General features: G+C 43.1%; 1 protein-coding gene across 1 annotated transcript in view; it reads left to right on the forward strand.

The window, feature by feature from the left end:
• The window catches only part of PTPRG (protein tyrosine phosphatase receptor type G), a 408,208-nt gene that overhangs the window by 322,118 nt on the left and 70,198 nt on the right, over nucleotides 1-15,892 (forward strand). The window contains exons 9-12 of the mRNA XM_074835886.1: nucleotides 4,058-4,242; nucleotides 6,210-6,318; nucleotides 8,037-8,086; nucleotides 10,487-11,285. Of these exons, the coding sequence (XP_074691987.1) occupies nucleotides 4,058-4,242; nucleotides 6,210-6,318; nucleotides 8,037-8,086; nucleotides 10,487-11,285 (1,143 nt within the window). The remainder of the gene's footprint in view (nucleotides 1-4,057; nucleotides 4,243-6,209; nucleotides 6,319-8,036; nucleotides 8,087-10,486; nucleotides 11,286-15,892) is intronic.

Consider the following 15,892-nt stretch of genomic DNA (forward strand, 5'->3'; position numbering starts at 1 on the left):
GACTATATTAGCATGCTACATTTGTCTGCGAGTGGCAAACAGGTTTTCTCCAGGCTTGAGTGAGCCCTGGAAGACAAGGCTAGCCAAGATGCTGGCTTGCCCTTTGCCTTCCCCGGTGGGCTGATCCGCAGACAAGACACTGTGTCAAGCTCGCAGGCAGCCCCACACATGGCCAACAGCTGGAAACACCGGCTGGGGCTGCCCTGTGTCAGGTCAGAGGGCTTCCTCCAGATGCACCCGTGCAACCCTCCCTCTTCTGCAGGACTTTTCCATAAGACAGGAGCCAGCTTGTTTGCCAGGTTCCCAGCTCAGGTCATCCCTGACAGGAGGGTGAGGAGGGTTTTCTCACTCGGAGAGGTCCGAGGCGTGCCACGCTCGGGGCATTGCTGCCTGCCGCGAGGCATGCCCATGGTACTGCGAGCGCACTTGCCTGTTGGGTGCCTCCGAGATGTAGCCCTGTGGCCCTGGCGAGGATTTTCTGCCTCCAGGAGTCCTGGCACGGGTGGTCTGCTAGCCAAGACATATAGTGGCTTTGGTGTGTCCCGCTAGACCTACGCAGGGCCAGGCTCAGTATTGCGCTACACCACAGAAAGGCATTCTGAAAGCCCCCTCAATATTTTTGTTATCCCTTAGGATCTGAATTTAAAAGAGAGCATTAGTAATTTTTTTGCTAAAAATAGCTGAGGTGCTATTTCAATGTGAAATGATTCTGGTTGTTGGTTTCGGTTCTTTTCTTTTTCTCAAGCAATCATGAATTCACAGGCTTTTTTGCTTATTTAGCCTGATTTAATTAAAAAACAAAACAAAAACAACAAAAAAAGCTTGTGTTTCTCTTTAGTGTGTCGTGATACAATTCAGAGGAAGATGCAAACTTCTCCCTCCCTGTCCCGACCTCTTTCTACGTTTCTATTTGTTCTTCAGCTGCACATTTTGCAAAATCAGTAGAGGTTCTTTAGCATCTAAAAAAATAAAGAAAATGAGGAGCCTGTGATTCTTTAATCTTCTTTCAAAAATCCAAGGAACACAGAGTATTGAAAGGAAAATTAGATCTCTGGAAAATGCCAGTTGTTTTATAGATGGTCAAATCATTGCAGTTTTTTTCTTGCCTTTCAGACGTTTGCTATGTTATTATGTATCGCTTTAATTAAATCATCAAATTGAATTATTGGATCAAATGTTTTTTTATTCCATTGTGTCCTGAGCAGGTTTAGTTAAATTAATAAAACCATATGTTTCATTTAATAAAAAAGGTTTCTTTTTTGCCCATTTATAAGCTGTTAAAAAAAAAAAAAAGTGGCTGAACAGAAATGGTTGGTTATTACTTAATTACATCAGGTACTGCTATGTGCCTTGGAGTAATTGGAACAAAGTCATACTAAGTCATGAAAAATTTGTAATATTTACTGTGAAATAGCAGTATTGTAAATTCAGTCTCCTTTTAGCTGGCTGTGAATGATTTTGTCCTCATCAAAAGTTGTCTCAGTGAAGTCATTGGAGTCACTCGACTGCTTAAAAGTGCTCATGACTTTCTTGGGTCAGGGCGCAGGGTCAAGGAGGGTCCCCTAACTTTGAGCCAATGAGTCTCCTATTTACCCTTGGGAAATACCCACTTCTCTCCTCTCATTGGCATGAGCTCTTCTACATGGCATCAAAGCTGGCTACAAGGAGTGGCATGGAATGGAGGATGCGACAGTCCCCTCTCCCTAGGGTGGCTCGGGGTCCTTGTCTGAAGAAGAGCTGGCTAGCCGTGGTTCAGAGGGGCACTGCAACTAAGGTAGATCAAGCTGTCTCTCGTGAAGGTTACCTGGTTGAATTACTTCTAAAACAATTTGATGCATGATTACTTTAAATATATAAATCTCTGCATGTCCTCCTGGAGGAGGAGGACTGGATAAGACTCTTAGGTCTGGGTAGTCCTTCACCTGGGCTCCTATCTCTGATGGGACTTGATTAGGTGGAGCGATAAAGGCTGGCCTGGCATTTTGAAGCATAATTCTATGATGACAAAGGGCTTCAAAGGGGGCAGTTATGATTTATTGGTGCAGTTATCAATAAACAGTGATGTCAGTGAGAATTGATCTGACTATCTCAGCGGAAAGAGCTGAGCATGGAGAGGCATACCAAGGATCATGAAGCTCTAAATAGTGACAACAGCGACTACTTTCAGCTGTGCCCTCTCAGCCGGGTGCTGGCCACATTTGTGCTGTGCTCTGTGGCACGCTGGCTCTGTGGGCTCCCTGCAGAGACCAGGAGGGAGCAGGAGGGAAGGGGTCTGCAGGCAGCAGACCAAGGTGTTGCATCTGGCTTTGTGGCGTTGCCAGCAGAATGCCAGTTTGGCCCTTTTAACTCAGTGTAAATAGAAACTCATACTCATTTTGTCAATGATTTGAGGTACTGCAGGGTTTGTGTGCTTTGCTGGATCATCCTTCTGAGTTGAGCAGAAGGATCTACTGCAAAACTGCAAGATTGTCACCACTTGTGGCAGGAGCAAACGCCAAAGATCTTTCCTGCCCAAGCATATTTCGGCAATATATGTTCTCTTGTTCAGGCTAGCTACAAAATGTGAGTTATAACTGCACAAATGCATTTGACAGGTATTTTTGTATTGTGCTAGTAATATTGGTGTTTACAGCATTTAATCATTTTTATTTAGGAACTGTAGCTATTTCAGCAATGTGACAGCAGAGCTACATGACCAACCTGCTAGTCCAGGCGTAGGAATAGACATTTCTCCCCTTCAGTGCTGCCAGGACTCTTTAGAAGTGAAGTAATGGCCAAATATACAGGCAGTCACATACCTGCAGAGCGCAAACAAGCTGAATGTGTTGGCTTTAAATGGAAAAGTCGTATTGGGAAAAATAATTCTGCAAACAGTGTCAGCATGATGGGCTGGGTGACACTTTGACTTTCCCTGGCAGAAGAGCCCAGCTCCTTTGCCACGACACATGTGTTTAGGTATCATTGCAAGTGATTTTTCTTGGTTCAGAGTTTATATTGGGAAAGAGAATGCGAGAATCTGTCCTGAATTGTGTATTTTAAACACGATTTTTAAAGCTTGGAAAAAATCTAAACTCTGTAGTTGGGAAGTTCATGATGTACTTTTTCAGTAGCATATGAGTGCCATCTAGTGTTCTTCATTAGTACCCTGACTTTTACATTTCAATGGCTTGAAAAATGTTTTCTTCAGCAGCTGTGAGTGGGTTGTGCACACCCCACTCCTGAAGTGTACGGGGCTGGGTTTGTGCCTGGGCTTGGTCTGGAGAAGTTTGGGTTTTGGTGTCTGCAGTAAGCAGAAGCTGTGTTTTTGCCCACTGGTTAAGCTGTTCCTACGCTGACGTCCCCACCAACTTAAGCTTGAGTGAGAAGTAACTTGTGCCTCCCCGCTGCAGGCACAGTTAGGAAGGCATGGCTTTCAAGGGCTGGCTGGAAGCTTCCCCTGCCTGTTACAAGAAAGAGATGGACGAGGGCCATCAAGTGCCACTGTCACCTGTGCCGGTGTTACGTTACTGACAAACATTTGAGAATCTATGAAGGAAAATACATAGAAAGAGAAGTATAAAGTAACCTCTGCTCATGTGCAAAAATGTACTAGGTTAAGAAGAAAATACTTACTGACCCAATAGTCTCACATTTTCAGAGATTCCACGTATTTCCAGGGCCTGCAGAGCACACTGAAGTATTTACCCCCTTCATACAGCAGGAGACTGTGGGCCAGAGAAACTGGGGCTGAGGTTGATTGGACTTCTTTATGTTCCAGTGCAGAGCTCTTAAGTGACCAAGTTAAAACGTACATGCAAATGTCAGGACTGAAAATAAGTTGAGAATAAGCAACCTGCCTGCAGAGAATAGATTCTCTCGCTGCCTTTACTCTGGAGAGCAGAAAGCAGCTGCAGGTGGTATTAAATCCCATTGGTCTCAGTGGATTGCAGTCTAAGCTGTTACTGTAGGCAAGGGCATTAAAGAAAAAACCTGTCTCTTAGAGTGAGGCGCAGTTCTTCCTGTTTGTTTTCTCTCGGTTATTTGGGAGAGCTTCATATCTTTTCCTTCTGTTTTTTAGCTTGCAGCACTCCCCCGGTCAACATGAAAGTGCAGCCTGTGAACAGGACAGCATTACTTGTAACCTGGAACCAACCAGAAACCATCTACCACCCTCCGATCATGAACTACATGATCTCATATAGCTGGACTAAAAATGAAGACGAAAAGGAGAAGACTTTCACCAAGGACAGTGACAAGGACCTGGTAAAACCACAGCATCAAACCCAGACATATGTATCAAGCTATCCTTATATTGTTATTTTCTCACTAGAAGGAAGTAGAGGAGGAAAGCAGTCATTACCTTATAGACAGGCTAATGTTTGACTTGCAGTGAATTGCTATTAAAATACTCTGCATTAGTTGAATGTTGCCTAACAGACCCAAAACACTGGAGTGTGAATTTATAGTTTATGCGAGTGCATAAAGGACTAAATCTGCAGACACTTTTTCATATACTGTTGCTGAGAAGCATCTGGCTCGGGAAATAGTTAGGCTCTGAATACCTTTTGGCTTGTGTTCAGCTCACAGATTTTCACATTAAAAGTCCGATCCCCCAAAATCTGGGCTCAGACTTTTCACTGTGCATAGCCCCTTGCAGTCTTTCGAGCAGTTCCTGGCAGTAAGTGCTGCCAGCAGTAGGAGGTGCATGGTCAGGGCTAGAAGATTATTGCAGAGTGGCACTGTACGAGCACTGCCTACGTCTGGCAGTAAGAGAAAAAGAGGGAAGAGCAAGATAGTTCCAAGCACAGATGGAAACACCGATCTATCTCCTCCACTTAGGATTTGATCTGCTTGTCATTCTTGTCTAAGTGGAAGCAAGTATTGTACCGGTCTTTAACATTCTCTGCATATAAAATCAAAGTGACATATTCAGGTTTGAAAGGCCTCCGTTTATTGTTAATCAAAGAAAGCCTCTAGAATAATGAAATCAGTAATTGTATGTGCACATGAAAAATGCAGCAGCAGAGTGTTATTCCTAATGACTGTTATCTTTTTTTTTTTCCAAATACACAGTCCTCTGGGCCCATTCAATCAGTTATACAATAATACTTCTCTTATTCCCTTAGATGAAGATTCTTTTACTTCATTTCCATTTATATTTTCAATTTCCCCACTAGACATTGTTATCTGGGTCACATTAGGGAATGATGTGCCTCACAAAATCAGAAAGGAATCTATTGAAAGGCACCCAAGGTTATGATGTATTGTAACCTCTCTCTTGTCATAACTTCGCACTCTTAAGGGAGATTTTTTTTAATCAGGTATGAGGAGGAGAGCCTTAATCAGCAAAAATGAGGTGGGCGCAGTGAAAGCATCCTGTTTTATGTAAAAGAAATAATTAAAAGTGCAGGGGATGTGATGGAGTGATAGCTTGGAAATAAATTGCAGTGAGACCCTGTGCTGTGCAGCAGAGCTTGGAGGTTAAGAAAGCAATGACAGCTTCGTCTATTTTAGGGGCAAGAGAAGAAGGAAACACTTTTTGCAGAGGAAAGTGCAATTTGCTTTCAGTTCTCTGGCAGAAACAGTTGGGCTGTCCCATCTTGAAACGGAGCTAGGTAGTGTTTTGCTAAAGAGATCACTGGTATTTCAAGTGACCCACATAGGTATTGCTGCTGTCTGCTGCACGACGTGAACTGATGTGATTGTGGGCTAAGGCAAACACAAGAGACTGTCTGGAAGGCAGCAGGGCAGTGTCTCAGGTCTAAGAGTATGGGGGGACATCCCAGCCCAGGGTGCTGAGCCATCATGTTACACAGGCCACCGGCATCAAATTCCATAGACAGTTTGTTGCAAAATAAATAGTTGGTTTGAACATACAGTGAATTTTCTGGGCTTATCCCATGTTTGGAACTTGGATCTACACCTACAAAAATCTCATTTTAATTGCTGTAAAGTCAGATGATTTGAGGTTTAGGTTTAGGTCGTGAGAGTAGATGTGGGGTGTCTTCATTTCTTTTTCATGGGTAGAGTCAGCAGAGTCTGGGAGCATTGGCATTAAATGGGTGCCTTGCCCTCTCCCAGGGGACCAGTGAATATTTCTGTTTAGAAATAAGTTTGTCTTACATGGCATAAATGTCCTGTGTTTAGCACACTGCTTTATATATTTCAAACTGATCGTGGACAGTACTGTGGGGGTAAAAAACTGAATAATATCTATTTTTTTTAAACAGAAGGCCATCATTAGCCATGTCTCACCTGACATCCTTTATCTGTTCAGAGTTCAAGCAGTTTGCCGAAATGAAATGCGTAGTGACTTTAGCCAGACTATGCTCTTTCAAGGTAAAAAACCCACATACATATTTTTACATTAAATAACTCTTTGTTTGTTTAACATTTTATTTGCAGAGTGCAATGTGGTGTGGAATGATTTCAGAAGATGTTTAAATGCCTGTAGACAATGCTAATTTCAGACTGTGGCCAGTGACTTTATCAGAGTTCTATTTCTAGTGGTGGGGGTTTGCCTACACCTCTCTGCTGGCAGGGTTCATCGGGTTTTAGGAGAATTTGGAGCTTTTCTTGGTACTAGTTTTCTAAAACAAATTCATCAGAGACTGCTTATGCATCAGAGGCACAGCTGTAGTAGAATGTGAGTCTGATCGGTGTCTGTTTTATGTAAAGAGGAAAGGAGATCAGTCCTACCTTGACAACCACATGTGGAGACACTCAGGTTTTACCATGCACGCAACCTCAGTGATTTTGAAAACATACATATTTAAATGAGAGGAAAAGAACTGGATGCTAAGCTGTCCTTTGTCATGGATTTCATTTTAAGTTTATTGGAGAAATCTGGTAAAGCTGAGATTTGGTAGAACTTGACGGTTTGGGGGTTTTTTAAGTGCTGAAGTTTTGCTCCTTCCTGGGAATTTGCTACTACTTTTTGTATTAAGTAGGGCAAAATTAACCTCTGCTGAGAGCACTTCAGTTTACGGATATATAAACCTTGGAATGCGTAATGGAAGAACAAAACAAGCAGGGAGTTAAAAATTTAAATCCTTAAGATGAAGCAAAGAGTTAAGTCACTTGGGTCTGATGCTGTATGTGGAACAAAATAATACAGGCATTTTTCAGTGTGATTTTCGGAAAATGTGGAGGTTTTAATCCTATTCTGTTAGCACTTAGCATCTGAAGGATATCAAGCTGTGGACAATTTAGTTCTGTTGTGGTGTCATGCCACAGTGTTAGCAGCATTGCAGAGAGAGGAGGGATCGGACAAGAAATGCCCTGTCCAAGCAACATGTCATATGTAGCTCCCAGCTTCTTGGTATCTCAGCATAGTGTTTTGGACTTCACTTTAAGTGCCAGGCAGAAGTCAGAAACTTGTATGTTACTGACTATGGCCTCTTTCAGCAGATAATAGAATGGAAAAATTCTTTGAAATTTAGCCATGATACCTATTCAATTACAGTTAAGAGTAAATCATTATTGACAGTTTTGCCAGATACTCTTTGGGCACTCTAGCCCAGTGTTCAAAGCAGTGGAAGTGAATCACGCATCTGCAGTGGGAGTAGATGTTGGTTTTCCTTCTGTGTCTCCCCAAAAAGGAGCTGTTCTTCCAATCTTTGGTTGTACCCAAGATTTAACCTAGAAGAAGAATCCACCTGAGCTTTCAAAACATTCTTCAGAGATTGGTTATAGTTGTAGTTGAGATAAATAGCAATAAATAATGATAATATTATCATAAGGGCAGAAAAAACTATTATCATCAGCTGCTCTTGCTTCCTGTGTAAGTCAGGACATTTCATCCAGCTTGGGTTTGAAGGAGAGCATGTGTTTTCTGACCGTGTACTTAAACTGGCATTGCCAGGCCTGAATAATTAAAGACAAACAAATCTGTCTTTAGACATAAGTACAAAGTAAGGTGAGTAACACCAGACAAGCTCAGTTGCTTTTACTCCAGACTAAGACTCGCCTCTATGTTTTGTGGTAGCAATGTTTAGCAATGTTACCAATGCCTCCCTTCCCAGTCCGCTGACACGCTGTTGGTCTTTGTTTCTCAGCTAACACTACTCGAATTTTCGAGGGGACCAGAATTGTGAAAACAGGAGTGGTAAGTCGTGGCCATAAATCCCTGCGGAGCGCGGTACTTCGGGGTGGCATTCCCACCAGGTGGCAGCACGATGTTGTAAATCGGTGGATTTACAAGACCGGGTTTTCCTGGGGAGGTGGTTGCTCAGACCTGCCACGAAAGGTTTTATAACATGCCTAAAATACTGGAAGGGTTTTGGTTTTCTAGCTTCATACTCTGAGAGGCTTTGACCACTGGAGAATCAAGTTTTAAAAAATCTTCCCAAATACGTATTGAACTCATTTAGAGGGGATTTGTAATCCTAATGATGACTGTGGAAATAAATTAAATTTCTTTTATTAACTGTATGACCAGAAGTATATGCAACAGGAATAAGGCTTCACGCAGGCTTTGCTCTTCCAGTGCTTTAAGGATACCTGCTATTGTGTGAATAAATGCTTAACAAGCTCTTTCTTTTAATTTTAATTCAGGTAAGACTGTAATGAGTCACTGAAGCTGACTTTTGTATTCCAGAATCAGAAATGTTGATACATTTACAGTAAAACTGGAATACACTGTTTCAGTTTTGAAATCACCTTATTAGGTTATTTAACATAAACTATCCATAACCTAAATTTCTTGGCATTCAGTATGCTGAATTGTTCAGTCAAATTTATGGACTGAATTCTTACTGTTGAATTTACTGTAACTACATTGCTTCTGGTTTTATTCTGTTCCAGTTTGATATATGCCCTAGTAAGCAAATAACACATACAAAACTTGAATTTGAATGATTAATGTTTGTTTAATGATGTATAGAGGTATTCTAGATATATAAAATCTGCTGTCAAATTTTAATACTCAGTCCAGCTTTGAGACTGTACATGCCAGCATGAAGCAAATCTCACAGTGCCTTAGGGATTCACACTGCTAAGTATCCAAAAGTTTAGATGCTTATTTAAAGTTTTGGCTTGAAATCTGTAAAGCACAGGTTTTCTTCTGAGATCTCAGGTTCTCTGTGATTGCAGCTGGTCAAAAATAATGTGAGAAAGCAGCCTTTCTTGGTTTGCTGCAGCATTTCAACTACATGGCCTGACTGAAACTGGGAATTGTAGAGAGATGCAGAAATACTGTTAAGTTATAGATTTAAGTTCCAAAAAGAAACATTTTACAGTTTTCTTCAACATTCAGTAGCACCTATTTAACCCTTGTTTGTCCTTGTCTGATGTGTACCTTTCCAGCTAGTGCTCCCCTTGCTGATGAATTCAGTGACATGAGACATTTTTCAGTAAGTCAGAGAGGGAGCGTGGTCAGGTTGTCCGGGCAGAGCTGCTGACCCTGGCTCTTCCACAGAATTACTCCTTAATCAGCTCACTTTTGTGTCTTTTTCCACATGTAACTCAGGAAGGGGAATGACTTGTCTAGTTGTTTAACTATATACCAAGGTTTTTTATTTCTGCTAGAGCATACACATGTGTGCACAGAGACCCAAGTGTGAGCATGCATGCACTGGGCTGACATTAGAATAACAGTGGCAGGGTGCAGAGGATGCAAAGTCCACGGTTCATTTCCCTGCTCCCTCTCAGCTCCCCAAGGAAAGCGGGCAGTGCCAGCCCTGGCTCTGGGTCACTGGTGGTGGCCAGGGAGAGAGCCCTGTGGATGGGGAAAGCTGACTCTATACATGGCTGCAACAGCCTGGTGGTCCTGGTAGAGGTCGTGCTGAGTTACTGAAGGGCTCCTGACGCTCTCCAAGTCCTTCACGAGTGTCCAGCTGGCCATGCTGCAGGTCTTTTCTAATGAGGGGGATGCCTCACTGCAGCACCAGTCCTTAGGAGAATAATGCTGATGGGTAAATTAAGGAAATAAAAATAGTACTGTTCGAGGCCCTCACAATGTGTGTGGGAAGAGCCAGAGTTCCCTGTCAGAGCAGACCCACCAGCCACGGATGCTCACGCTGGCAGCACAACCCTTATTTTGGGACAGCCCTTATGTAACGCTGTATTTTTAAACTTCTGTATTCTGAGGATTAAAGCACTGTGAGTAATGCAGCTAAACTCATTAAACTCCTTTACATCCTCCTCATCCCTGAGAGGAAACGTTACTCACAAGTCACCAGTGACGTGGGTGGAGAAGGTCCCGCTGTAAAATAAAGATAAGGATAAAGAGGTTTTTTATGATAATGATTGTTTGGAAGTGGTGAATGCAGGGTCATTTCCTCCCTTCATGGTTTGCCGTGTAGCTCTGTGGCATGTCCTGTTCCTGGCTCAGCCCTGCATCCAGCTGGTATAAGTCTCTCATTTTAAGAGAATAGCAACCAGACTGGCATGTGTGTGGAAAGGGGGGGAAAAGCAAAAGAAAAATGACCCCAGGTAGCATGTTGGGGCCCCTGCTGATGCTCTCTGCTATGTTTTCTTCCCCTCTGCTGCCGGTGACCTCCTCAAGCCCACAGCATCTCCTGCCTCCTCAGCCGACATGGCTCCCATCAGCTCCGGCTCCTCCACCTGGACCTCCTCAGGGCTCCCCTTCTCCTTTGTGTCCATGGCCACGGGGATGGGACCTTCCTCCAGTGGCAGCCAGGCCACCGTGGCCTCAGTGGTGACCAGCACCTTGCTGGCAGGGCTGGGCTTCAGCGGTGGTGGCATCTCCTCCTTCCCTAGCAGCGTGTGGCCCACCCGGCTCCCTGCGGCGGCCGCTCCCAGCAAGCAGGCGGGACGGCCAGTGGTGGCCACCACTGAGGCTGCCGCCGCCACCTCCCCGGGACCGGAGCGGGACTCGGCGCTGACAAAGGACAGCGAGGGAGCCGAGGAGGGGGAGAAGGATGAAAAGAGTGAAAGTGAGGATGGGGAGCGGGAGCACGAGGAAGAGGAAGAAAAGGATGCCGAGAAGAAGGAGAAAAACAGGGCGACGGCGGCCGCGGAGGCACGCAATAGCACACAGCCCAGTGTAACCACGGCTTCACCCAACCGGACTGCCGAGGAGGAAGGAAATAAAACCATATCGGGTGAAGAGCCAAACCAAAACGTTGCACCCACGGCTGGACTTCCCGAGGAGGAGAGCTTTGCCAAAGCAGATGCTCAGCCCCAGCCGCTCCCTTCCACCCAAGTGCCGCCAGCGTTCACCAACGAACTTTACCTGGGAAAGATCCCAAGAAGACCAGAGACAACAAGAAAACCTCCTCTGAAGGAGGACAGGTTTCCAGAGGAATACCCCTCAGATAACAAATTTATCACCATTAACCCAGGTGAGTGACCTCCAGGGAAGCTGTTTTTACCACCATAAGACTGTTGGAAAATTACACAATCCAAATTCCTTACTGATTTCCAGTAGATACAACATTTTTGTGGTGCCTGGCTTCATCCGATGGACAGGTCACCACAGGACCCAACCCACAAACTGTTACTGGGGGGAGAAGAGGGGGAAGGATCATCCTTCTATTTTATTGGGACAGATTCATGCTCCTTGTACTGCTTACTAGAAGAGAAAATTTGGAAAATCGTTAACCCCCAACATGCTGCACTAAGAATTTTGTTTCAAAAAAAGAGGGAGATGCAGTGAACTATAGCTGTGAAATTAATTTGGAAGAGCAGTTGCTGTGCCGAGCTGCTGTTTCATGGGAAGGTTGCTAGATGTGCTGTAAGCTAATTTAGTTTATCTGCAGGATTCTCCCTGATTGGGCTTTCAGATATTCTCCCGAATATGGGATCATTGCTGGTTTATTTCTCACCACAAAACCTACATGCTCTGATCTCCCAAGGCAAGGCACCCTTTGCACTAGGGTTGCCTTCTGGTTTTTCCTGTGGAAAAAAAAAAATCTTAGCGAGGCAGAGTTCATGTATTTTCTATGTTTGTCCTGATGAGAATTACCCATGCTCCTGTACATGCCAACTCTGGATGTATGTACCAACTCCACAGTATGTACACAGCAAATACGACCTTTTGGAAGCATGCCCAGGTGGTTTGTGTGTGCACCAAGCCCTCTGTGTTCAGGATTTGCTGCACAGGCCTATGCAAACAAGTGTCTCGTGGTGCTCCCAACTCGCTGTGCAGAAAGTCCAGTGCGTATGCACATGTTTCTGCTTGGGGAGCTCCAGGCACTGGTGAGGAAAAGAGATCTTATAACTGCAAGGATCAAATGGAGTACATGCGTATGGATTTATTTGCACAGTAAGGACTGAGATTTAGATACGACGACAAGTTTATCTGAGTGATTATGTGTATTACCACAGCATTTATAAGATAGTGCATATTTTTTGCTTGGTTTTTTTATTGTTATTGTTTATTTTGCTAATCTATAGACTGTTTTGTAATTTTGTTTTTCCATCAAAGCTGCTCTAGAGTTAGAGTACTGTGAAAAAACCTTACGTATTTATTTTTCCCTATATTTATAAACACAAAATGCAGACATTGTGCACTCAGTTATAACTCAGAACCAATTTAAAAAACAAAGCTAAATCCAATCTTTAATAACATTTGTTACAGAAATGCTGACCTGACTCTAATGCTGTGAATCATAACTGTTCTGTAAGAGAACAGATTAACAATGTGGAAGCCAAGAAACCTGCACCAGGTTGTGCTGATTTTTTTTTAAATCTGCTGCTGTTTTTATTAGTCTGCAGCTGGAAATCTTCAGTGCTCCCACTGAATGTGGTCTGAGATGCCTGTCAGGCAGCTTTCAACATGCCACTTGCCTAATCACCTTTTTACCAGGAAGGAAGGAACTTGTTCTAGCTGTGCATTGTCATGTTGCATTCAGCACCATTTAGGTTCAAACCCCAGCAATTCAATCTGCCTGGATAAACCTGCCTCTGAAATAGTTGTCTTTGGTTCTTCCTGCTTTCTGCTTCCCTGTTTCTCTGTGAAATTTCTTGGATGGCCCAAGTACAGTGTCCCTTATATACAACCTAGAAAGGGCCTCATGGCTTACTCTCAGTCTGATAAATTGGAGGAAAGATGGTTAGTTGGTCTTGTTTCTTAGCTCATGACAAAGGGATTGTTATTAGATTGTTTTGTATTCCATGATGAAATTAAGATGAAAAGATGAAGATCAATGAGATGGGGAAATATTGTTAATGTTGCTAAGAAATACTGGTTATTGCAAATTGTGTCCCCTTAGTCTGTAGTGATTTCTAGACAGCCTCTTTTAAGAGCTTTGCTCACTTTCAGGCCTGGAGGCTTGAAATGACCCTCCTGAAGACTGCACACAAAGTTGATCAGCCTTGAAAGGTCTCTGAAAATTAGGTTTTCCATGCTTATATATGGAGGGAGGATAACTTAGTCAGATCACTGTGTCTTACAAAAATGGCTTCCATGTGTAAGAAATGACATCTGAAATAACCAGCACATGTTAGCTGGGGAAAAAGATTAATGAAAGACTTGCTCATTTCACCCAAATTAATCTTAGTTAAACCTCTGGTGACGTACCTGGTATGAGGAGAAGGAACTGTACCATATTTTCAGCTTCCCAGACAAGTCTCTCCCAGGCCCCCTCAGTGTACTGAAGAGGGCACTCAGCAGCAAAAGGGCTGGGAATGGCTGGTTCAGAGATGAAGAAGGGCCCATCTGTGCCATTTTCCTTGGGGTAGAGGTTCATTCCCTGGTCTTGACCTCCAGGTGGAAAAAGCTAGGTTGGTCACAAACCTGGTGACTCCCTGTCCAGACATTGGGAAGGGCTAGTGTTTTTCAACTCTGAGAACATTCTGAGATGTCTCTTATTGGCTTTTGGACAGAGGCTTTTAGTCTGAATCTCTTTGTACCAGGTATGAGGACCCTTGTCCTTCAAAGTCTCTTCAGGCAAGTTCTTCTTTTCTTTGCATCTTGTGTCACCCAGGCTTCTGCAGTGGATAGCTGATGTCTACCTAACCCAGAATTTGCCTAATTATTTTGCTATGTCTGGCTGGCCTGTTGGGAGTGCTATCCCTGTGACAACACTCTTGGGAATGCAGAAGGAGCTTTCCTCCAGGCTTGATCTAGGTTACTAAAGGCACATGCCAGCAAAACCCACAGCTGGTGAATTGGCTCATCAGTCAAACACTAGCACAAAGCCTAAGACTAGTGGTTTCAGCTTAACTGTTTTCCACAGTAATATGGAAATTTGCAATTCATACAGTCAGACCTGACCTAGCTCACACAAGTTGAGGTCAGTGAAACCCCAGACATAAGCAAGATCTCTTCCTATGAGAAAGAGCCTTAAAGGTTTTCCATAACAAGCTAAACCTGAAATCAAGACAACAGCCAGCAAAGCCAAGAGGACATTGCCAGAAGTGTCTGAAAGCATTCCTGAGCATCAGGTCAGTTAAAAGAGGGCAAAGGCCACTTCCAAAGTTAGCAGAAAGAACCCTGTGTCCCATAGAGGGCAGCAACATTTTTGAATGCATCTTGTCCCCAGGAAATCAGTTTTTAAAAAGCTGTCAAGGTTTCAAAAATGTTTTTGGGAGCAGAAAGTTTAATCATTTTAAAGAGTAGAAAATTGTTTCATAACAATGTACACTTGTAAAATTAATTATATAGCATCAAATTAGCAGTTGTAAGGAGATAACTGAATGGGGAAGTACTCATAAGTGTGGATGATTAGAGGAGAACAAGGAACACATGAGAAATTACAGGGAAAGTGCGAGGCCAATTAGTACAGCAAGGCTCATTTTCTTTTAGTGCTTATTTCACACACACATACACACACACCTCTCCTGAGGCCATGTCATTATTTTCCAAATGGCACTGGCCTCTTCTTGTCTGGTGGTATCGGCCAATGCTAATGATTTTCTTCTGTCACTGAACGCTTGCTTGCATTCTCCTCTTTCATTTTCCAGATCATCCTTTTCTCTGTTTTGGTGCCCACATTAGGCTAATTGTACCTTTGATCTGCAACTGTTTCACACGCAGCTGCTCAGCATTGTCCATGACTCTGAAACCTGAAAATTAGAAAAACAGCAATTAGAATGATGCTCTACAAAAAAAAAAAAAAAAAAAGGGGAAAAAAAAACCAAACCAGCATGATTCAGTTTAATCAGGCTAGAGCAGATATTATCCCACAGAATTTGGTTTGTTGTGCTGGACGTTTAAACTGATCCTTTGTATTTGACAGGAGATAACGAATGGGCTGTTGTGAGCAAAGTAATAGTTGTCCAGTTGGGGCTTTTACCTGAGTCATGAGCTGGGACTGAGAGCAGAGATAGGGGTTTGGCCCTTGTTCCTAGCTTCAGCCAGGTCCTCCCGCCCCTCAGCACTCACCCACTTCTGCTGAGTTCCTCCCACGAGAGGGCTTTGTAGAGAGATCATGATGTGCAGGGTTAAATTTCAAGCCTGGTGTACGCTTTTAGCAGAGACTGAATTTTGGTTTTTAGAACAGTCTTTGCCAGGTCTGAGGTTATAAAAGCCTTTTGGGGATAACCTCATTAAGATAATTAAACATCTGTGTAATTCTTTCTTTCTCCATACATGGCAAGGATTATTAAGCTGTATTTTCGTGTGGCACTTGAGCCAGTTTGCATAGCAACTTGCAGGAACAAACAGCAGAATAGCTTGAAAATAAAAGGATTGAATTATTTGATGTTTGCAAACAGTATGAATTTCAGTTATCTAACATCAGGATTAAATATGATTGGCATCTGTTTACAAAACAGTGCAAAGCCATGCTTAGCTGTGCACAGCCTGCGAATACGACTGCTGCAGGAATGCCTTTAAAGAAATAGGGAGAAAATAGCTGCACAGTGACATGAGCTTGTATCAAAGGTAATACTCTTTTTAAAAATACATGCTTTTGACTTTTCATAGTGGAATAATATGGCCAGAATTTTCCAGAATTAATTGATACCTTTGTATAAGTCCATAATTTAATTTACTCAAAGAAAA

The sequence above is a fragment of the Strix aluco genome, chromosome 11, assembly GCF_031877795.1.
Source record: "Strix aluco isolate bStrAlu1 chromosome 11, bStrAlu1.hap1, whole genome shotgun sequence".
NCBI classification, from domain to species: Eukaryota; Metazoa; Chordata; class Aves; order Strigiformes; family Strigidae; genus Strix; species Strix aluco.